Source organism: Drosophila novamexicana, unplaced genomic scaffold (assembly GCF_003285875.2).
Source record: "Drosophila novamexicana strain 15010-1031.04,08,12 unplaced genomic scaffold, DnovRS2.1 tig00002055-arrow-arrow-pilon, whole genome shotgun sequence".
NCBI lineage: Eukaryota > Metazoa > Arthropoda > Insecta > Diptera > Drosophilidae > Drosophila > Drosophila novamexicana.
The window spans coordinates 143279-166342 of NW_020824932.1; the positions used below are offsets into that span (position 1 = coordinate 143279).

At 37.3% G+C, this 23064-nt stretch overlaps 1 protein-coding gene across 3 annotated transcripts; it reads right to left on the minus strand.

Moving 5' to 3' along the window:
- Positions 1–1424: 1424 nt before the first annotated feature.
- LOC115768852 (1-phosphatidylinositol 4,5-bisphosphate phosphodiesterase) lies at positions 1425–22014 on the minus strand. Of its 3 annotated transcripts, none has more exons than XM_030713551.1 (13): positions 21280–22014; positions 21135–21194; positions 12654–12800; positions 11982–12061; positions 8407–8643; positions 7592–7758; positions 7215–7519; positions 6987–7151; positions 6546–6909; positions 4684–5947; positions 4466–4622; positions 3782–3871; positions 1425–2638 (listed from the first exon to the last, which is right to left on the minus strand). In XM_030713551.1, exons 1-13 carry the CDS (start codon positions 21457–21459, stop codon positions 2570–2572), a joined length of 3285 nt encoding a protein of 1094 aa, XP_030569411.1. In that variant the 5' UTR covers positions 21460–22014; the 3' UTR covers positions 1425–2569. The 3 variants fall into 3 exon arrangements, 2 of the variants coding, with proteins under 2 accessions (XP_030569411.1, XP_030569412.1); XM_030713552.1 differs by lacking the exon at positions 11982–12061 and adding an exon at positions 12482–12561; XR_004018627.1 differs by having other exon boundaries at positions 2567–2638; positions 3436–3871.
- Positions 22015–23064: the final 1050 nt, after the last annotated feature.

Consider the following 23064-nt stretch of genomic DNA (forward strand, 5'->3'; position numbering starts at 1 on the left):
TTTTCCTTTGTTTTCGTTTCATTTTCTTTTTTGTTTGTTTTGGGGTTAACATGGTTTTTGGGGATTGGCACAGTATATTACATATAATACAAAGGTTATCGGTTGCGTTTGCCTTTTTTTGTTTTTTTTTTTTTGTTTTTTAAGTGCACAAGATGACAAATTTGCTAAAGAATTCGTATTACTTACATATCGAACTTCAACAAAGATTGTGGTTGGTTGGAATTGGGAGCGGAGGGTCGGAAAGGGTAGCAACAGCAACTGAGGCCACAGCATGCAAATTTTTTAAAATCTTATATGGAGAGTTATATGCTCTCTCTCTCTCATGTTGACAAACTAAATATGAAAACTAAGCAACTTTGAGAGTTGTACCATTTGCAATTAAATGTTTTTTTTTTGTTGGGTTTTTTTTTTCTTTAGTTTAGTTTTTTAGTTTATCACATTTATAAAACGCTCGCAATTTTTCTAAATAGATATACATGATCATAGGTAAATCGATTAAATATGTTTGTATATATATTTATATGCATTCATACAGTTATATATTAAATTAGTAGCATTACCTTGTACAAGTTAACTAAAAGTTGTCAATTTTTCTTCGTTAATAGCGCAGTGTACATTATATAGTATTTTTTCTTCTTTTCTTTTAGGGCACATTCAAGTGAAATAAACGCTTTTTGGACTCTTCTTAACAATTAAAAATACAATCATTTGTTTTGCTTAACTTAGTATTTTAAAAATTTCCTTTTTTTTTCTTTAGTATTTATCTTGTTTTTGCAACAACTACAATGCACATGCAAACAGAAATGATAAATTGTTGGAGTGCTAGCTAAAAGAACTCAATTTGAAACTGATACGCACTATGTTGGTATTGTTTCTTAATATTTTGTTTTACTAAAAGCGGTATTTTTTGGGTATTTTTGGGTATTTTTTTAGTTTTTTCTTTGTTTTTTGGCTAACTGTCTTGTAAAATTCGCGAAAGTATTTTTGTGTCAGACGAAGTCAGACGCGTCGTTTACTCGGTTGATATAAAGTTTAACAAGTTCGGATTTTTCGTTATAGTTGGAATGGAACTGCAATCGGGCCCATATAAAAAACCAATACATGGGAAGTATATATAACTGCCGGTAGGGGTGTTTCATTTTGAATTGCTCACACTAAAAAGAGTTATGACATTTATAAACGCTTACAAGTATATTTACTTTTCATTGTTTTTCTTTTTTTTTTTTTTTGGTTAGCAGAAATAAACTAATCGTTTTTGGTATTTTTTTTTTTAAATATTATTATAATTTATTTGAGGTTATGCACATAGATCGTGTCGCAGTAAATGGGATGTACATTTAGTTGATTTCTGGGTTTTAAGCTTTTTGTTTAAGATATTTTGCATTTATTCAAAATAAATGCTGTTTATCTGTTTACTTATTTTTTGTTTTTTGTTTTTTTTTTTTTAATTTTTTCGAACTTCTTTTGAAAAATACAAACATTTTTTTTGCTAGTAGAGCACAGCGTATTAGGCCTGTCCGTAGTTTATTTTGCATTTAAATACGTTTTTTTCTTTTTCGCTCTAACTCATATAATTTATGTTCATTTTTGTTTTTTTTTCGTATGTGGATATTTTGTTGTTGTTTCGTTTGGATTATTTGGTATTTATTTGCTAAGCTGTTAGGTGGAAAATCGGAAACACATATGTATATGTTAAGTATTTTCTTCTTTGAAACATGCGTACAACTAATGTATATATATACATATATATATACATATATATATACATATATATATATGTATGTATATACTGTGGTTGGTAGTTCTAATTTTTCTCTTTCTGCTCAAAAAAAAAAAAATACACAGTTACAAATAATAATTATAAGAAAAATTAACAAAAATAAATAAAAAAATATATATTACTAAGGCAAAGTAAATGCGCTTTGCGCATTATATTTTCGTGATCCATGTTTTGAGAACTGAATATATATATTTGTTGTTGTTGTTGTTTTTTTTTCTTTTGGATACTTATGGCATGGTCTAAGCTTATCGGTGTACCGTTTTGCATCATATAAAAATACCAACAGGTTTGGTATTTTCCATAATACCAACAGGTTTGGTATTTTCTCAAAAAAAAATTGTTCTTTTTATTTTAAGGTTTATATAATTGTGTTTGTTTTTTCTTGTTAGTAAATATGATTTGATTAGTATTTTTTTGCGGTTTTACAGCAAATAATTAAATGTGGTTTTCCAAGTGTTTGGAGATCGAAAATGTTGAATTTTTTTTGTTGTTTCTTGAAAGTTTTTTTTTTCCAACAATTAGATGTATTATCTATGCATATAGATATTTTGGATAGTTATACATGCCTCGTGTTATAACGACTTAAATAAGTATAAAGCACAAAGTGTTGACTTTCTTTTCATTACAGTTTTTGAATTCTTTTCTTCAGCGTAGATTTACAATTTCTAAATAATAGGCGTAGACTAAACTTCTTTCTTTTTTGTTTGTTTGTTTTTTGTTTTTTTAAAGATTCGCTTTAAACATGTTTGTTGTTGTTGTTGTTGTTGTTACCGTTGTTACTGTTGTTGTTTAAGCATAAAATTCCGTTTTTCCTTGGGTCTTATATGCCTCCTCCTCGATTTTGTACATATCCATAAGCTGTTAATGTGGTTTGTTGTTAAGTTAGGATTGATCAGTGCGATGACAGCGGCGGCATGATATAAAATATTTTTGAGTAAGGGTGAGAGAAAACGGGAGAAAAGAGAGAGAGAAAGAGAAAAACGAGATTTGGTTAAATTTTGACATGATGTTGATGTCGGCACAATGTTAGGGCGCACAGCAAAACATTTAGCGAATAGCGGTAACTGTTAAATGTTCATGTTAAATGTTTATGTTAAATAATATAAGGAATTTAACATTTGTTGTTAGATCTAACAACAAATGTTAAATCTATGAAATTGAAAAGAGTGAAGGTGAAAGCCGAAGCGGATGGAGACAGACGGAGAAAGGGCGAATGAGAGAGAAAGAGAGAGCGAGACAGAGAGTGCGACAGAGAGTGTAGCTAAATATAACTGATTTTGCTGGGGTTCAAGCTAACTGCCAAGTACAATACTTGAGTTTGGGATGGAACCGAAACCATAAACAAAGCACAAAAACTAAATCATTGAACAAAATTATAATTGACAAATAAAAATGTTTAAAAAGCTTGTTGAGGCGTGGAAATTGTTGGTGAATGCTGATATTTAAACAACATCAAAATTAACGACAAAGCAAAAACAACAACAACAACAGAATATAATGCAATACAATATGTTAGCAAATTAGGTTAAACATAAATACACATATATACATACATATATATATATATATATATATATATATATATATATATATATATATACATATATATACATATATATACATATATTAAGAAAAAAATTGATATAGATAATTACATCTTAGCAGTTAGTAAAAATTTAGCAGCTACTCATTATTCTTTTGAAATTTGAGATTATTCGATTATTATTGTTTTGTAGCGACTAGAACGTTGTGTGTGGGGGCGGGGGAGCACTCGCTACTCGTTACTCGTTAGTTTTGCTACTCGGGTACAATTAATTAGCAGATGGATACGAAACAGAGGCTGCATTTAGCGAAACGGTTCATCGGTTGGCGGCTAACGGTTAACGGTTAACGGTCAACGGTCAACGCATTTGGTATTATTGTTATCGATATTATTTTTGTCTAAAGTACAGTCTCAATACTGGTTATAGTGTCGGTTTGCGGCCGTGTTTCATTTAGTACCTTTTGCACGTCGGTACTAAATTCCTCAACTTGCTTAGCATGCGCCAATTTCAATTTCTCCATTGCGCGACCCTGCTTAACGCCGATTTGCTGTGAATAACGATAAACGATTATTATTAGTATTGCATAACAGTGTTGAATAATGGGGAAAGGAGTCGTAGTCATAGGAACTTATAGACAAGTCATAGGGAATACAATAGATAAGACGAAGAGGAACAGAATAAATATTGAGAACATATTGAGGAAAGGAGACAAATCAAGGAAAAGCAGAGCAATTTGGAGACAGAGAAAATCGGGGAATATTAGGGAATGCAAGAACTAACATAATAGCTAAGGAAAAGGATTAAGAGGGATTTAAGAGGGAATAAATAAAGTAATAGCAAAATATAAAAGCTGGCTACAAAAAAGAGTTGCAAAGAATAATGGATACAGAGACAAGAAACCAGGGGATATATTTAGGCAAAGGCGCCAGGCTATCAAAATTGAAGAATGAAGAACAATGAATAAAAGGATAAGGAGGGACTAGGAGCGGACTCTAGATCTATATAGAGGCAAATAGCTCAAAGGCTAATTAGGAGCTCGGAGGAAGCCAGTACATAGGCCCAAGTGCCGGAGGAATGCACTAAAAAGGCACGTGGTCTAGGGGGTTACAGAAAGATGGTATTAGCTTATGGTGGGGCTCACCTTTTTCTCCTCCATAAAGCGCTTGACATTGTTCTGTCGCTTCTCGCGCAGACGTCGATCCTTCTCGTTTTTGGTCTTCAATGTCTTGTCATTTTGGACTTCCTTGGCGGTCTCGGCGGAGGTCTTTGCCTGCTTGGCATTTAGTTCCTTGATATCTCTGTGTGGGATTTGTTTCGAGATAAGTAAATATAAGTATAAGGATTAAGCGAATCTGTTACCTGGCATGACGTTCCTCGAGCTGCTTTATTTGCGCCGCCTGCACCGTTAACATGAGCGCCTTCATGGCATCCTGCGAGTCCTGGACATGCTGGCGCAGCATGTCCCACTCCTCCTTGCGATGGCGTGCAATCATATCGGTCCACTGCTTGGTCTGATCATTAATTGCATTCTTGATGTTCGCATCGTTGCGTATATCATCTTTGCTTTTGCCCTTGATCAGCTTATCGATGGCCGCATTTTGGGTCTTCTGCACGGATGTGCGCTCCTTGGCATGCTTCTTGCGCAGCGTATCTAGCTCTTTGATCTGCTTCTTGCCTACCTTCTGAAAGCCCTTCTCCTGGCGCAGCGATTCGAGTGTGACAGGCTCAAAGACAAGCGGCGGCTCCTTTTTCTCCTCCTCTTTGGCCTTGCCGGCATCGCGAGCGGCACCGCCACTCTGCTCCTCAATGCCCAGGGCCTTCATTTGTTCGTTCTGCTGTTTGGCAGCGCCGGCAAAACCGCGCGGATCTGACAGCATGGCCATGAAATCCTCAAAGCCATCAGGTACATAAATTTTCAATTCGATGTTCACAAACAACATGGGCAACGACATCGGAAAATTGGCCTCCGTGCGTAGGGAGACATGGCGATAGCCCGGCTGAAGGCCGTCCAGCGGCAGGATGCGCTGTCCAATCATTTTGCCGCTCTCCTCATAGACGCCAAAACGGAGCACCGCCAAATCCGGTAGCACAACCTTGCGGAACACAAAGGCATCCTCGTTGTAAACCGGATTGAGGCCATTGTTGGGCACCAAACGGGTGCGGAATTCTTTCTTTACCGTGTCCGATGGCAGGCCAAACATGTCCACCTCAACGTAGGTGCCCACCTTCTTATCGGACAAGAACTGACCGGCGATTACCTTGACCGAGCACTGGGCCGCAATCACACCATCAACGGGCGCATCTGCAAACGGATCGAAATCCTTGTCGGCGCGACGCATAAAGTCCGGCTTCAGCAGATAGCCACAGCCGCCATTGTACTCGAATTTGCCCTGATTCAGCTGCATGGGCAGATCGGATGTCTGGAAATTCAATGAGACCATCTGGCAGCCGGCATTCCAAAACACCTGCGGCATATAATTGGATGAATCGGCACGGGTGCCCTTCGGATAGATGCGCGACATTTGGCGCTTGTTGTAATTGACAAAATCAATGGAGCTCTGCTTCAGATAGTTCATGCCAGCCGATTCGGCAAACGACGACATATTGTGGGCAATGTTCTTCTCTGTAAAATAACAAGAACATTTCCGATTTGTGAACAAAATATACAAATATAATTGAGGATTCACAAGAACCGTATGATATTATTTTGAATTGCGCCTATTTTCAAATGGTTTTTCTTGAGCTTAAATTCCTTGTTTTCTTTTCTCTTTGTATTTTCAACGTTTTAAAGTTGTTGTACAACACTGTTATTTTTCGAAGCTCCCCGATTATATTGTCCATCAAATTTGAATCCCTATCTCTATATCTGTTTATCTTTCTTTCCTTTCTTTTGTTTCATTCTCTAAACATGTCATTCCTCTGGTTTTCTGTTCTGTTTCCTGTGTTATTCTTGTGTTGTTCAACACTATTGTTCAAGGAGCCAGTAACATTTTTAACAATCTTTATCTCAGTGTGTGTTTTCATCTTAGTTTCTCTCGCATTGTATTGTCTTTTCACTTTTAGTCCAGTTTAGTTTTTTTTGGAATCTTTATCCATCCCTTCCCTCCCTCTCCCTCTTTGTCCGTCTCTCCCCCTCTCGCCGTGTCTCTCATCGTCAGATTACTTTTCTATATCTTCTTTAAATTCCGCCCCTTAAAGTGAATCTGAAGGATTGCATTTACCAATTGCCTTGTCGAAGCCCTGGAATTTGATGGGCTGCGCATAATTGACCATTGAGGAAAGCCATGGATGCACATTTGTGGTGGATCCGCTGTAATTGGCCGCAGCTGCCTCCGCTTCGGCACCGCCGGCGCCCTCGGCGGCCGCATCAGCGGCAGCTGCCTCCGGTGCTGGTGCTGGGGCAGCGGCCGCCTCTGGGGGCTTGCCAGCGCTGGCATCCTCCTCGGGATCATCGTCGGTCTTCAGTTCACCCTTGAGCCACAGCTCCAGCTCGACTTTCTCCACCTCGGGCTTCATGCGTTTGTTTTTGATGAGAATCTTGCGCTTTAGCTTGCATGGCGGCGGCAACGGTAGACCTGGATCCAGCTGGTAATAGATAGAAATTGGATTAGCGTATAGTTAGCGCATAGAGGAGCACACAGAGAGTAGCTGTTGTTGCCTACCGGATGATCGGACAGCGGCTCCTTTAGCAGTAGATCACCAAAGAAGTCATCACAGTATTTAGCTAATTTGTATTGCTGGGCGCGATTGCAATGATTCTCAAAGGAGAGAATCACCGGATATTCCGACGAGACAAAGGCGCAATCCGCAATGGCCTGAATGCAATCCTAGAATATGGAATAAACATTAAATATCATATCGAAATTCCCAGATATATTTCAATTAATTACCTTAAATAAGATTTCTGTGCAGTAGGCGTGTCCATGGGTAACAATGGGCTCCTCATCTTCCCCCTTGCCATTCCAGCAGTCCAGCTCGACGCAACGACATCCGGCGAGCAGCGTCTGGCGGTACATCTCGACGGAGCTCTTGCCGCCAATCTGGCGACCCGACAAATACGTATTATGCGAACTATTGATATAGTAATGGGCCAGCGGTTGATCCATTTCCATATAGAAATCAAGCCGATCCAAAAATACGGGCGCATTCTCATCGGACATTAGGTAGCGCTTGAAGCCGTCCAGTGAGAGTTGTACTGGAATTTGGGGCAAGTGGAAAAGGTTTTTGATTTTTGTTTTGCTCTTCTTTTATCTATTTTTCGACCTACCGCTCTTCTTCTTCTCCTCGTCCAGCTCATAGTCGTTGATGATCTCCGTGCAGCGCCTCTCCTCGTACAACGGAAAGAGGATCTCGTTCATGCGCGGATCACGTTGCTTTTCGTTCATGAACTGTATGAACTGATCCAGACTGATAAAGTCCTGTTTACCCTTGGTGCTGCACGGACAGAGAATAAGAGAAAGGTGTGTGAGAGGAATAGAAGTTACCTCCGGTGGGACATAGATATAGAATTCAGTGAAATTAATAAAAATTCGGGTTTACTGGGAACAGGAGAATTGCGGGTAGACACACTGCGACTATTGTAATTACTGGGAATAGTTTCAATACTGGAAATATTTTAATAGCCGGATACGGTATAAAAAAATAATTAAATTTCTAGGAACATTAGATCTAACTGAGTACGACAGACATACAGGGAATATTTGAATTACTGGGAATATAACAATAACTAGATACGGAAGACTTACAGGGAATACTGTAATACCTGGGAACAATAGACATACTGGGAATAGTGGTATATCTGAGAATAGTTACCATACTGGGAAATGTACAATTACTAATGAATAATGAGAAGACTAGAAATAGTGCGTAAATCGAGAAGCAATTGAATTAGATTTTTCAAGATAATTATAAGTGAGTAAACTAATTGGAAAGAGTTTTATTTTAAGGACACGGGAAGGAAGAGCAAGAACAGTTACCGTGCTGATTTAAACTGGGAATATTTTGACCATAGTAGACAGACAAATTGACAACAGATAATCAAGTGAAAATACTTTCCACTGTGAGCATGTTTCAATTACTTACATCGATGTGAATAACTCCTCGATATCGTTGCGAGGACAGACCTTATGGTAGAGCGCATAAAACTTATCGAATGTAAACTGTTCCTTAGTCATGGTAGCACTCTTATCATCCGGCAAGCCAGCATCTTTGATGCAGGTGTAGACGAGCTTCTCAGTTTTGCCAGATGCGAACGTTTTTGCCAATGTCTTGACCGGTATTTTGCCGCTCTTTTCCACACAATAACTGAGACGCATCCAACTTGAATGATTCAATAGAAATGATTCATTAGTAAAATGTGAACGCAACTAATGACTAGCACACGAATTATTGAACCTATTGAAGATATTACATTTAAATGTGCTGTTAGTACATGCAAAAGAAAAAATATATGCATAAGCATATAATATATGGAGTATACTTTACCTTTAAATAGTGCAAGATTCATTTTGAGATTCGTATTAGTTATACGCTAACTATGATTTGTTAATATTTAAAATTATTTATATGAATACTAATGCGAAGCACAAATAAATTCATATTTCAAGTAAGCCCCAAATATATGCTCTATCTATGGGTAAACACCTAAATTCAAATTACAAATTAAAATGGAAATGTAAATAGAATTTAAGACAATAGTCTTTAAATAGAAATAGAGAAAACATGTACTGGAATCGAAAAAATAAAGCTCAAATATGTTCGGAATTCATTTATATTTCTTTTATTAGGAACTTAACTTACACAAAAATCAAATTTCAGAGAGCATTAAACAGAACTTATATTGGAGAATTTGTGGAAAATTGTGTAAAAATATATTGGAAAATTTGTGGAAATTGGTTGTGCTAAACATTTTCGCTTTGAGAAAGGTTTTGTGCTTTACGAAACATACAACAATCCTAGCTTGTAAAATGAAGGTCAAAGGTTCTACGGGAGAAAGTAGCTAGTTCGGGTATGTATATTCACAGACTGGATATGGTTGGCAGATAAATGTTTGAAATCGCAGGAAATAGAACATGGGGTGGGTAAAGCAGATGAACATCCGGTAATATTGAAAATTGTCAGATTTCTAAAACAAAAATGGAAGGTGTGTGCTCTAATTGAATTGAAATTTGCATTGTTCAATCAATCAAAGCGATTGTTAGTCGCATTTGGAAGGTAATGGGTAAGTAATTAAACATTTTTATGATTTCAATTAAATTTTCATATAATTTGAACATAAGGCAAAAGTGTGCTATGCAGCGCTGCGTTACTGAAGTGTAATTAAAATCGATATTGAAATTGTAATTGCAATTTGCAATTAATTGGCAACCCAAATGATCGATGGGGCAAAAGTGCAATACAATTTGCAGGGGCAGCAATTCATTAAAATGCCTTGCGATTAAATTCAATTTGTTTGCCATCTGTGTGTTCCCGTCTCAATGCAGGACATTCATTGGACATTCATTACTTAGCGAAGGATTTGCGTGCTTCAGTTCTGTTGTGGCAGGGTTATGGGAGCTTGCAGCTGGCTAAGAGCCACGTTTAGCCCAATAACCTCATTTAAATCGGGTCCAGGTCAAGTGAGTCAAGTAATTGCAGTTAATGTCTCAAGATTTTCGCCCTATAAAATGCAACCGTAAAACACACAATCAACAATCACAATAACAAATACTTAAACTGGGTCAAACTGGTATTGCCAATGCAGACATGATATTGTTGCCCCCGGGTAGCCCATAGAGTTCCTTATGTCAATAGATCATTGCCTGGATTAAAGATGATTTAAGCGATGGCATCGAGAAGCATTGAGCCATTAACTGAGCCTGATTGACAGCGTTGGGAGTGGCATCTTAAAGTGTGCAGTGACGAAAGAATTATTAGATGCAAAACATATAGAAGCTGTACAAAGGTACAGCAACAAAGCGAGAAGCGTGCGGTTTCGAAAGAAGCCTTTTGAGAAGTATTTATTTAAAATCCCAATTAAACATATAAAACTATAGAAACAGAGCAAGCTGCTACAACATGAATAAAGCGAGAAGCCTAAAGAGAAGTCAAGTGCGTAATAAAGGGAGAAGCGATGGTAACAGAGTGTGGCACGCCACAAGCACAATTTAACTTGTATTTGAAAGTAAACAAAAGCGAGAAGTGACGTAAGAGTCAACAACTAGGCTAAGAGTGCACAGAGAGAAGCGATGCAAGAAGCAAAGCAAACATAGGCCAGGCACTCAGAGAAGTAAAGTTAGTAACAAAGCGTGAAGCAATGCAAAAGGGACAGCAACACAGTAGCCCAGCGAGAAGCAGCTGGAGAAGCAAAAAAGAAGCTTTTAAAAAAGCTGCTCCTAATCTATACCTTAGGGGGGGACAAACTATGGCGAAAAGTGAGTTAAGAGCCTTTTACAAACAAGGCAAAAAGCTGCAACAGCAAGGAGAAACCAAACAATAGGGGACAGAAACGACAAAGCCAAGTCAAATGTGTTGGAAAAGCGAGAAGCGTTCCAAAGTTTTCTACTTAAAGTTTCTTATGTGCAGCAAGGAAAATTGAAAGAAAAGCAAAGTGAGAAGCGAGTTTTTTCTGTGTGCGTGTGTGTGTGTGTTTTTCATTCTTGTAACAAAAAAAGTCGATTTAGAATTGTTACATTTTAAGTTCTGTGCTCGTTCATGATTATTTGGCTTATTGTGAAGTCTTCATTGTGTATATATTTTATTTATATTGCTCGAAAGGTGGTTTGTACGCTTCGCTTCTCTCAGCCCGAACCGACTTTTGAGCGCTCATTAATCAAGAGATGTGAGAGAGGAAATGGTTTCATTTTCTCTATTTGCCGTTCCAAATTTCTGCTGTGCGAAGCTTGAGCAGGGCAAAGCCAAATAAAATGAATTTGTTTAGTGTTGAAACAACGCCAACTATTTTACAGAGTGGGCGGGTCGAAGTGTTGTTAGCTGGCAGCTGATGATGTCGTTTCCGTTTCCGCTGCCCACCTGTCCAGACGCGATTTGTTTAGACAATTCGCCAGCAATAATAACATAAAATTTGCAATGTTTTTTTCCCATTGCTACGAGATGCTTCATTTAGGTGGTATATACGGCATATACTTATTTGTTTGTCTTTTATCTACTTTAGAATTCGAACATCTATTTTTAATTTATGTTCCACAATTTGCTTACGCTCCGCATTGTCCGTTTCTTAAACATTTTGAATTTGTTGATTAAGGCGTTGATTGGTCTGCCCAAGACATAGAGGCTATGGGGCATTTATTGTGTCCTCCATGCTCATTTTGAATGTAAAAGCTACAAATTGTGAGAATATACCAACGAATGGGATATGCTTTCTATTTGCCTTCACCTTTTCTACAGCCAAGATATACTTAAAATTATTCTTAGGCTTTTATTCTACAGAAGATTTCGGCTGTCATTCATGCTCATTTTATTGCAAGAACTAGTTCACTTATTCTCAACAATTGTAAAGCCATCAAGCCAACTATTCTACGCTTTAAAACGGTTTTCATTTGTTACACAATACTTACCAAAAACAGTGTTGCAAACAGACTTATATAATTGATCGATGCACTAATTATATTATCGATAGGCAACGATAGGTCTAAGTTTATAGGACAAACAAAACTTACTGTTTCATGAGATTGGTGCGTGGACACACGTTGGTGGCGCGATTGTTATGCGTTATAAGGCGCAAGTTCTTTTGCCAGCTCTGGTCAAGTGTGGCCAAATGCAAGGCGATAACACGATAACGATAACACAATAACAGACGATAACACAATAACGATAAGAACAAAAATAATGCGCAAGCATGCAGATTAGAAAACAAAATGAAATAAATCGAACAAAATTATGTACAGTCATCCATTTGACAGAGTAGATAAATATATACATACATAATACATATATATATATAGTTGATGAATAATGTACATGCATATGTACATATGTATATGAATGTATTAAAAATATATAATGTTTATGTAGAAAGCGTGGGTTCATCGACCGTAGAAAAGAACGGAACATAGGCAATATTTCTTTTTTTTTTTTTTTAAACAACACACAAGACGAACAGAGTACCGAGTATAAAGTGCGTCTATAGAATTGATGGGAACTGTCGAAGTTCACTTACTGTTTTCTCAGACACATCATGGGACAGATATTATTCGCTTTAACATTATGTGTTATTTTTCGTATGCCATCTAGCCAGATCTATAAGTACAGAGAGTATATGCATGAAATGAGCCGCCCCTCCCCCTCTAATGAGCTCTGATCATCCGATGGTCATATCTATTTATATTCACCTTGGCTGTTGCCGCATCGGGGCAAATAACATGATGATATGTTATATTGATATAGTCCGTGTTCGAGCATATGGTCAGCGAACGTTTATCTAGTTCCGGTATGTTAGTGCCATTCTTTTTGGTTACCTTATCCAATATCTTCGGATCCTGCGAATGAGACAGATTTTTGTTTTGTTAATATTTTACTTGTTATTTTAAGGAATTTAGTGTTTGAGTTGGATGATAATTTAATATCTTTGGCCGCGATATTAATATATAGATTGACTCCTTTAGCCGTTTAGCTCAAACATCAATTTATTGGCTTGAAAAACGAACAGCAAGTTGTAAAAGTTAAATTAAAAAGTATTCAATAGTGTTTGGGGTGGAAAATGTTACGCATACGGCCCGTGGGCGTATTTTAAATTTGCCGCTTGGCGCTCCTCAAAATTTGTTTATCAGGCCAATCATGGCCATGGGCACATAGGTGAGGGCAAGGGGCAAGAAGCAAGGGTCTAGAACTATTTGAACTGCAATTTGGCGTGGCAGCAGCAGCAGCAACAACAAGAACAACAGCAGCAGCAGCAGCAGCAGCAGCAGCAACATTAATCTCAGATCGCATCATTAATCAAGGCAGCAACAAAGCAAATGTCGTGGCTGTGAAAGGGGCGGTCGGGGGTGTTAGTTCGGGCTGCTCCAGAAGCATTTATCAACATTTGTACATTGAATTAAAAATAAATAAATCGTATAGCGAAATTCCAATAGGAAAATAGCATTTTAATTTCGTATTTGACCTTCAATAGCCGCGTGCGAGAGCATAGTAAAAATAAATAATTCGAATTCCAATGCAAAACTATTGGCAAAATCGAATTTCGCTTTTCAATGTGCTCAGTTTGCTCGACTAGGGTATACCCTGTGGACACAACCAATCTACATATGCAGGCATTCTACTTGAATACAAACTTTTCATTTTAACAATATTCTCTGATTGCAGTTGAGTGTTAGGCACGGATTGAGCCCAATAGAAATTGTCCAAGAATTAGGGCATATTGGTTTTAAACAAATGTTTGTAAGAGGCAGCTGCTTCTTGGCCCGTTCAAAAGAGCCTGAGTCCTCATTTAAAGCATAGGTCCTCCTGTATACAGAGAAGACATAATGTTTGTAACCTAGTTGGGCACTCCCAACACCGATATATCGAACAGTCATCCCAAATCTTAACAATAGCTAAACAAGCTTCACAATAAAAGGTGATCAAGGTTATTACCTGTAATATAGCCCCGATTTATAACCAGCCTCTAAATTCGATAAGTTGGCGAGGCTTACGAATGTCGCCGGGTTGCTAGGATCTCTCGACTAGTGTAACTTAGAAAGTTAACAGTCACTTTAACTGATTGTCAAAACAAACATTCGTTATTCATGACTTATTTCTAACTAAACCAGTCAAAAGCAGGACTTTCTGCTTTCAACCAGTTAGATTATTGGACAAGAAAATAAACGAGCTGCCAGCTTATTGTCAAAATATTGCCAACTTGTTGACAGGGTGTTGCCACACTTGCAAACAATTTCAACCCAACGTTAGAAAGGGGACTGTTAAACCAAAAGAAAACAAAGTTTCATTGCATGTAAACAAACTGGTTTATTCAATAGCAAGTGACCTAATGGGGCATACATGAAAACAAAACAAAAATCTTTCGATTTGCAGTGCAAACTTAACTTGCGGTCAACTGACATGAACTCTGCCATGAATTGAGGTTAAATAACGTTACAGTGAGAAAGTTTAACTGTAATTTCAACAGTTCTTTTTTGTTTTGTTTACCGCTGTGGTTGCTGCGTTTAAAATAGTTAATAGTTGAGCAAATGGGCTTTTTGTTAGCTTCGTGTCGCCATGGAGCTGCAAGCCAAAGCCATGCTGAACAAACAGCCGCTGTCGCAATCAAATTAACTCAAAGGCCGCAGCTGCAGTTGCAGTTGCAGTCGCATTTGGAATGGCAATTGAAATTCGATGGCAATCAAATCGAGTGCAATTTGTACAGCGAGGCACTTACTGGTGGGGCTTAAAAAAAGACCAATGCATATTTTCAAGTGCTAAATAAGTCGGCAAATAAATAAGCCAAAAGCGTTGCCCGCTTTCAGGCGCCGTCGCCCGTTCATTTTCGATGCTCGACGTTGCCAGATCCCAAACAAAAGTCAAAGTGCTGCAAAACGTTGGGCAAATATACAAATGTGTTGCCAGCTACTTTTTCTTCTTCTTCTCCTTTTTGTACAGCTTTGATTGTGGTCGTTGTTGCTGTTGCTGTTGCTGCTGTTATTGTTGCCATTGCTTGACGTACTATACTTCGTCAGCAATGAAGCTTCGTGCATTATTGAAAAGCAACAGCAACAGCAACAAAAACTGCAATAAAGCTCAAATTTTGCGTTTTCAATATTTGTTGGCAGTTTACTTGAACTACCCTGCAATCCAAATAGTCAACACCAGTGGGCATATTAATTGGCCGCACTACAATTCAAACCAAATCAAACAATTGCCCTGACCAATATTGCCAGATATTTGTAGCGATTGCTGTTAAGAGGAACAAATTATTGTACCTTTACCAGCGTAGTTTTGCCAGCAAATAGGCAACAATTATTTCTATGAGGGGCGGCTCCTAAGTGTGACCATAATTGTGCTCATCTCTCCTAAGTTTGTACTAATCCATCTGAAATTAACCTAATCTTATTATAACATAACCTAATATCAACCAGCTCAACATAAACTAACAGAAGGAAACAACACTTAACCTCAGAAAACTAGAAACCCTGTACACTAAACTGCAAAATTAACTTATAGCTAAATATGCCGTTTGGAGAATTTAAAATGAAATCTCAACTGAACTGTAACGCAAACAAAGAACCTAACCTCATTTAAGTTAACCCAACTTTTGTGAAATTAACACAAAAAAATATAATATATATATATATGCATTCAAATGAACCAGTTTTTTGCCAACTGAATTCAAAGTTCAAGATATTTCAGTGCTATTTTTGCTTAATTTAAATTCATTTGCCTTTACATGGTATCTTGGCAGTCTGGCAATCAAACGATGTTAGTTCTTCATTGCCCATTTTCGTTGCTTTGGCTTTTGCTTTGCCAAACGAAGCAACTTTTAATGGTTGATTGTGCGACTGGCACTTACGAGTTCCCTTTTGAGTGAATATATATACACACATACATATATACGTATATGTATTTATATGTGTATGCATGTGTGTGTGTGTTTGTAAGTTTGTTAGTTGGTTTGTGCGGCTCGCTGATTTAATATTGATGACCAAACATTTCAAGTGCTGCCAGCGCACACACACACACACACACACACACACACACACACACACACACACACACACACACACACACACACACACACACACACACACACACACACACACACACACACACACACACACACACACACACACACATACACACACTCACTCTAAGGCAACGAACAAGAACTTTAAGTGTAGTCTTCCATTTACGATTTTGAGAGGGTTGCCCAAAAGATGTTTAACTGTAACACAAGTATAAAAATGTTTGAATTTGTTTCAAATTTTATAAATTTATAATTAAATTTATAAACAATTGTTTAACTTAAAACAAAGGCATTTGTTTTAGAAAATTTAAATTTATTTTAAATAGTTTTCTCAATATTTGAAGAATGTAAAAATGGGAAAAAACCTTTCTCTAAAGAAGGAAATATGTATGACTGAATTTTCGGAAATTTACTAACAAAAATAAAAATAATCATAATGAATGTATTTAAGGAAATTTATTTTCTTAAATAAACAACTGCGTTTCTTCGAAAATATTCAAATATTTTTTATGGCTCTATTAATTCCAAACATTTCTGAACATACTGTCTGCTTTTATAAACATTTAGCTCCATGGTTAATGGAATATTTTGGGGGTAATAATATTAGCTAAGAGCTTTACTACTTTACTACTATATATATGCCTGCAATTCACTTCTGAAACTTAATATTTTTTTGAATTGATTAACTTTGAGCTACTTCTCGGGTGACCCTCGCTAGCATGCAAGTGCAAACGGCTCACACACACACACACAACCAGATGTACTGTACCTATATAAATATGTATTTAGGTACATATGTGTATATACTTTTTTGAGTGCCTGCCATTCTCACATACACAAAGTAAAGTTTTGCATTTTGTATTCAACTTTCTTCCTTTTTTCCTTATAATTTTCTTTTTATTTTTTTTGATTCCTTTATTAATACATATATATTTTTTTGTATTTTTTATTTAGTTTTGTTGTTGCTGCTTTTCTTAAAATTTGAACTTAGAACTTTTGCATGCTCTCAACTATATAAATTATATAAGGGAATGGGTTCCTTTTCTACTCCTTCTTCGCCTGTTTTCTTTTATTTATATTTTCCTTGAAGATTTTGCTTTCTGGACATTATACGAATTTCATGCGGCTGCTGCGGCTGCACACACACACTCACGCACACACACACACAGACACACTTTGGTCCAATTTTCGTATGCTTATCGCTCACTCTCTCATTGGCATTTATTTTGCATTTTAATTGAATTTATTTGGCAGCTGACATAAAAACGGCTTGCTCTTAGAATATATATATATATATATATATATATATGTGTGTGTGTGTGTATGTGTGTGCGTTGGCCAAAAAGGATTGCAGCGACCTGGAAAGGCTTTAAGCCAAGGACCACAAGTTGAGCACTTGAAGCAGCAGCAGCAGCAGCAAATGTTCCACTCGACAGGCATTTGGGATTTCGAACTGGGGAACTGGTTCCAGGTATGGGAACTGGAACACAAAAAGCTTAAGTGAGGCGCAAAAGTAAGTGCTACACTTTGCTTGCCTGCCTTGCCTCTCTCTCTCTCTTTCTCTCTTTCTGTCTCTCCCTCTCTATCTCTCTGTCTCACTCTCTCTCTGTGTGTCGCTCGTTCTGTCTCTTTCACGCTCGCTCTTCATACGTGGCGCACTTAAACGTGCGCCGAGAATTGTAAAATCTTTGACACTTTTCAATTTACAAGTGCAATGATGCGCAGCCCTCGTTATTATTTTGTGCGTACTTTGTATAGTACACTGAGCGAAAAAACGTGAGCAAGATGGCTCTGGAGAAAATAAAGAAAAAATAAAAGGCAAGAGTGCTCTAGACTTGGAGATACCTTGAACCCAGAGCTAACATTACAAACATTCTTCATTCATAACTTCTTTTAATGCATACAAACAAAAGCAGACATACAAAGGTGTGTGTTCATTATTTAAAATGAGTGATTTTTCTATTTTTTCCTTTTAAAGCTGTATATACTACATGAGAACCTACATACCAACTTAAGTGTAGCGCTTAGCTCACGTTTTCGAGTTATGCCCTTTAAAATCATATCTCAAAATCGATATTTATCGATATAATGCAGTTTGGTGGAGATATCGAAATATTATGTATATAGCTATGTAGAAATATTATTTTCAACGTTATAATTGGGCAAGATATAGATATACAATTTTATCGATATAATGATAATGGGGAGAGATACCGAAATATTATATTCATCGATATAATGTATATGGAAGAACATATCGAAATATTATATTTATCGATATAATGATAATGGGGAGAGATATCGAAATAATATTTGTATCGATATAATGAAAATTGGAGAACATATCGAAATATTATATTTATCGATGCAATGAAAATGGGAGGCAATTAATTTCATAGCTGACACAGACGGACAAGATTACGGATATAGCTGAATTGACTTAGCTCTTCAGCCAGTTCAAGATCTATATATAGTTTATTGGGTCGGAGATGCTGCCTTCTGCCTGTTACATATGTTAATATGCATCCCTTTTTATAACTTTGAATGAGTTTTGGGCTTATATATAGTTAATATTTTAAGAGTCTTCTTGAATAACGGTCAGTGTAGTCATAAAGCAATATGTGCCTATATGTCCTGTGTGTGCGTGTTTGTGTGCGTCTGCTTGTTTTAGTGTGTTTGTCTGTTAATGTGTCAATGTGTCACTTTGACACTCAATGGTTTTGGGCGGCGGCCGTCGCTGGCTTCAGTGCTACGCGCTTGTCTATGCGCTGGATTTATTAGCCATGGATGTGCCACGCCCACATCCTGGCATGACACATTGCATTTAGTGTGCGTGCTGTTGCTGTTGCTGCTGCTTCTGTTGCTGTTGTTGTGTTTGTTGTTGCCACTAAATGCAATTTATGGGCTGCAGCTCGCGCCCATATTTGCCAGCCGCCCACCCCCGACCCCCGCAGCGCTTGTGCATCTGCACGAGTTTTTATGGCCACAGCACGTGGCCCACTGCGCCAGTGGGGCAAAAGTGCTAAAGTGGTTGCAGCGGTGCCGTGGAATAGCTGCCATTGCGCCTAATTGAGATATGCTGCTCGCTTTGGCACACATTTTAATTGTGTCAGCACCTGTTCAATTGGCAATCCTCAATGCTCAAACCCATAACCCACAACCCACAACCCACAAGCCCCAACCGAACCCGTCCCCGACCCAGCCAAACTGGCCAAGTCTCAGTCAACTGCACCGCCATCAATATCGATATGCACCGCCTTGGGTCACAGGATGTGGGTTAATGCACATCAATGTGTAGCCTGTTCGCTAAATGGACAACCGGTTTCAACTTAATTGACTCGGTTCAGGTAGAGTGAACGGGCGAGCACGGGTGAGCGAGCGGGTGCGGTTGAATGAGTGTGAGGGTGACTGAGTGCACTCTGACCCACTCTGACGGGTGCAAAATTATATGTGTAAGTGTCACATTCGTATACAAGAGTCGTGTTTAAGGGGGCGTGGCTAATAGACTTTGAAATTATGTCACCTATCATCACAACCGACCATATTGAACAGGTCTATTTCCACAGAAATTGCCTTGAATTGAATTTAATAACAGGATTGCGCTAAATTACTGGAATTTTGTCAGACAATCGAACAGTTGGTTGGGCAGCTTGTCGATTCATTATATGGTTATAGAGTTTATTATGAATAATGGATTCGTATAATGGCTCCCACTTCTGATACCCTACTGTATTTACTATTGCAAGTCTTGCACACCTACTGCTCTGGTTATTTCTTATACGTATTCTGTCATTCCATATATCTATATATATTGGAATAATATAGCTTTTCAGTTACTTCAAGTCTTCATTTTCGACTATAGTTAAAATTCAAGTGAAGTCTATTTCAATTACAGTTGATATTCCCTTAAGAACCTTCTGCTGTTATTGTTATTCTGTTAGCTCCTCTGAAATTGCTTATGTTAAATACTTTAAGCCTTAACAGATAGTTTTAGTCTTAGACCGATATGCTATTAAGTCGAAAAACAAATAAGACGCAGGACTGAAGTCTCTTCCATACCTAGACTTCTTGCAGCTCTCTATTAGACTCAATAATGTTCCAAAGTGGACATTTTACATACACCAAATGATGTATGAATGTTAGTTACAGGAAGCAGTTAAAGGGATGAGCACTGTCAATATTATTTTAAGAATGTAAACGCCCTTCTACTGCTGTTGTTATTCTGTTAGCTCCCTTGAAATTGCTTACGTTAAAATTTCTATTAATATGCTTGCAACTTTAGCAGATACTGTTTGTCTGATTTGTACATCTAAAGGATAGAGCAAGGTTCGATCTACGGCAGTTGCAGTCGCTGTTAAACTAACGCTTAGTGGTTCTGTTAAATATATTATGTTACTCGCGAGCACTGACATTTAATATGCTATGTATAATTGACTTTTTTGGTTATGTTATTGTTACTATTACAGGTTCTGTTACTGCTTCTGCCATTTTCAATGTTATTCAGTTTACACTGTGAGTGTAACTGCTACTGCTATGTTACTTTAACTGTTAGTGGCACTTTTATTGTTATTGTAAATGTAAAAGCAACTGTTAAAGTTACTGTAACTGTAACTGTAATTGTAGCTGTATATGGAAATGCAACTGTTAGTGTTACTGTAACTGTTACTGTAGTTGTAAATGTTAGTGCTTATCTCATCGTTACTGTTCCTTTTTATTTACGGGTACAGCTGCTATTACTGTACACATTGTTACTGCTAATAGCTAGCTTCTAGCTTTTCTTATTTCCCTCAATACTGCTACTGTTACGGTTACTGCTGTTGATTGTAGTATCATTATTATCATTGTTGCTGTAACTTTAACTGTAATCGTTCTTATTTAAATGACTGTTATTGTGAAGGTTACAGTTACTCGTAGTTCTTATCTTACTGTAACCTGTAACTGACATTGCAACTATCTTACAATTTTACATATGCTATCGATTCGTATTGCAGTCAGCCCAATGTCTAAGATACTTTGACTGCCACTCTAGTTGCTATTGTTGTTATTGAAACTTATCCCTTTACAGATATTGCCACTGGCAATGTTCCTGTTAGTGTTATGCTTACTGTTACTGTCTTTTACTCTTATCAATTTTCATTCTTATTTTAACCGAACTTACCTTTGGAGTGCCACCTGCACGAATGTCGCTCACTTGACACAGCTCGATGACATCGCCATCCTGTTGAAAAGGAAAGCAAACAAAATGGAATGAAACACCAACGGAATATTCAGGTATATTTAGTTGTGGCTTCTGTAATACATACCCGTCCCTCGCTCTTCCAATACAGGAAGAATCCATACTCATCGACTTTAAAGAGAGCATCGCGCTCAAAGTCATTCTCCTTGGTCTCCTTCTCGTTCTCGAACCAGCGATCGAAGACGCAGCCAGTTGTCAGTTCCGGTGGCACCGGAATGATCCAATCGAATTCGTATTTCTTGGTCATGATATATACAGATGTTGTTAAATACTATGTTTGTGTTTGTGGCTATAGCTATAGCAAAACATATATGCACATCTATATGTGTATGCCTAACAATATGTTTGGTATATTGTTTGTGGCTTAACGGTTAATCGGTTTATCGGCTTATCGGTGTATCGGTTTATTGTTTTATTGGTTTATCGGTGCTATTGAACCTACGTTTGGCTGTCGTATTGGCGTTTTTGGTGTTTTCGTGTTTATGGTTACTATTTCGGTTTGGCAACACTGACACATGTTAAATAGGGCAACACATTGAGCTAACAGAGTGTTAGACAACGTATTTACGATAATTTATACAAATATATAACTATGTTTTCTTCAGTTTTTGTAGGTCACATTGTGTTCTTTTGTTACAAAGTTGAATTAATTTCCAGTTATTTTCCTATCGCTTTCTTTTAATTGAAATTTAAGTTAAGGTTCTAGTCACAAGTTTTAGTTGTTGATGTTAGTTTAAAGTTAACTTTAAGCGTATTGGATTTGGTGTTGTTGTTGTTGTTGTTGTTATTATTGTTTTTATTGGTTTTATTGAAATTGTTGAGCTGCAAGGAAACAAAACATAAATACAAATTAGATGGTTTTGTGGAAAACGGAAGCCTTAAATTAAACTAAATTAAATTGCAAGGAAATATAAAACACAAAGAAATGCTCAGGAAAAAGGAAAGTGACAACGATTGTGGCATACCCTGTAAATATTATTTCACAGCTATACCCTGAACAGGAGAGGAGTACCGGAAACAGACAATATAAGGAAAACAATAAAGCTGTATAAACAAATTTTAGCTCAATAATCCCTATATTTTGTTCAAAAAGTGCTCCTGCCTTTGCATATATAAAACAAGAAACTCCGCCCATACAGCCTTTGCCCAAATGGTGGGATCGATTTTCAGAAGTTAAGAACTTAGCTCAAAATTACGTTCACAAAGATCTTAAAAAACGCGTGTGAAATCGATTGGTGGACAAAAAACAGTATAATGCAATCGATTTGCACTCCATGTATATACAATAATGATACACATATACATACATAAACCTCTTACTTTAGTTAATCAATTGTTTATTGTTTCATTAAGGGGGTTTTAAATTAAACCGAGTCCATATACAGCATATTCCCCATTTAGTCTTGTCGCTACAGGGTATAGAAAACGGGTTGGGGAATCAAATAAAAATGAATTCAGAAAACACTTGGCTCACATACAACAAAATGTCCGTCCAGCTGTATCCTGGACTGTTATTGGGCTGGGGGTTGTGGTTGTGGTCATGTTTGCATGCTTGTGCCCTCTTCGTTGTGTGCGGTTGCGTTGCATTGCCAACTGAACATACGAGGCGAATGTGTGTGTGGGTGTATGTGCAACATCTCAAATCTAATTGATAATTTGAGACCCGAAATTTCAATTTCTGTACACAGTACACAGACGCATGTCCAAAAGCAGAGGGAAAAAATGTTTAGATTTACCAGCTTTTATTCGAATTCGCACAAAAGATTTCATTTTTAATAAACATTTTATTGGATTCTTGAATTCTTGAGAGCTAGATACTCCATGTATAGCATTTAATTAAGTTTATTCTATT

Bases quoted from the DNA above. Each gene is read 5' to 3' on its own strand.
- LOC115768852 (XM_030713551.1), bottom strand. From the start codon at position 21,459: ATGACCAAGAAATACGAATTCGATTGGATCATTCCGGTGCCACCGGAA. The intron at 12,801-21,134 runs GTAAGTTCGGTT...TCTCATTCGCAG, and splicing joins GTGCAGGTGGCACTCCAAAG to GATCCGAAGATATTGGATAA. The intron at 4,623-4,683 runs GTAACAGATTCG...AATCCCACACAG, and splicing joins CTCGAGGAACGTCATGCCAG to AGATATCAAGGAACTAAATG.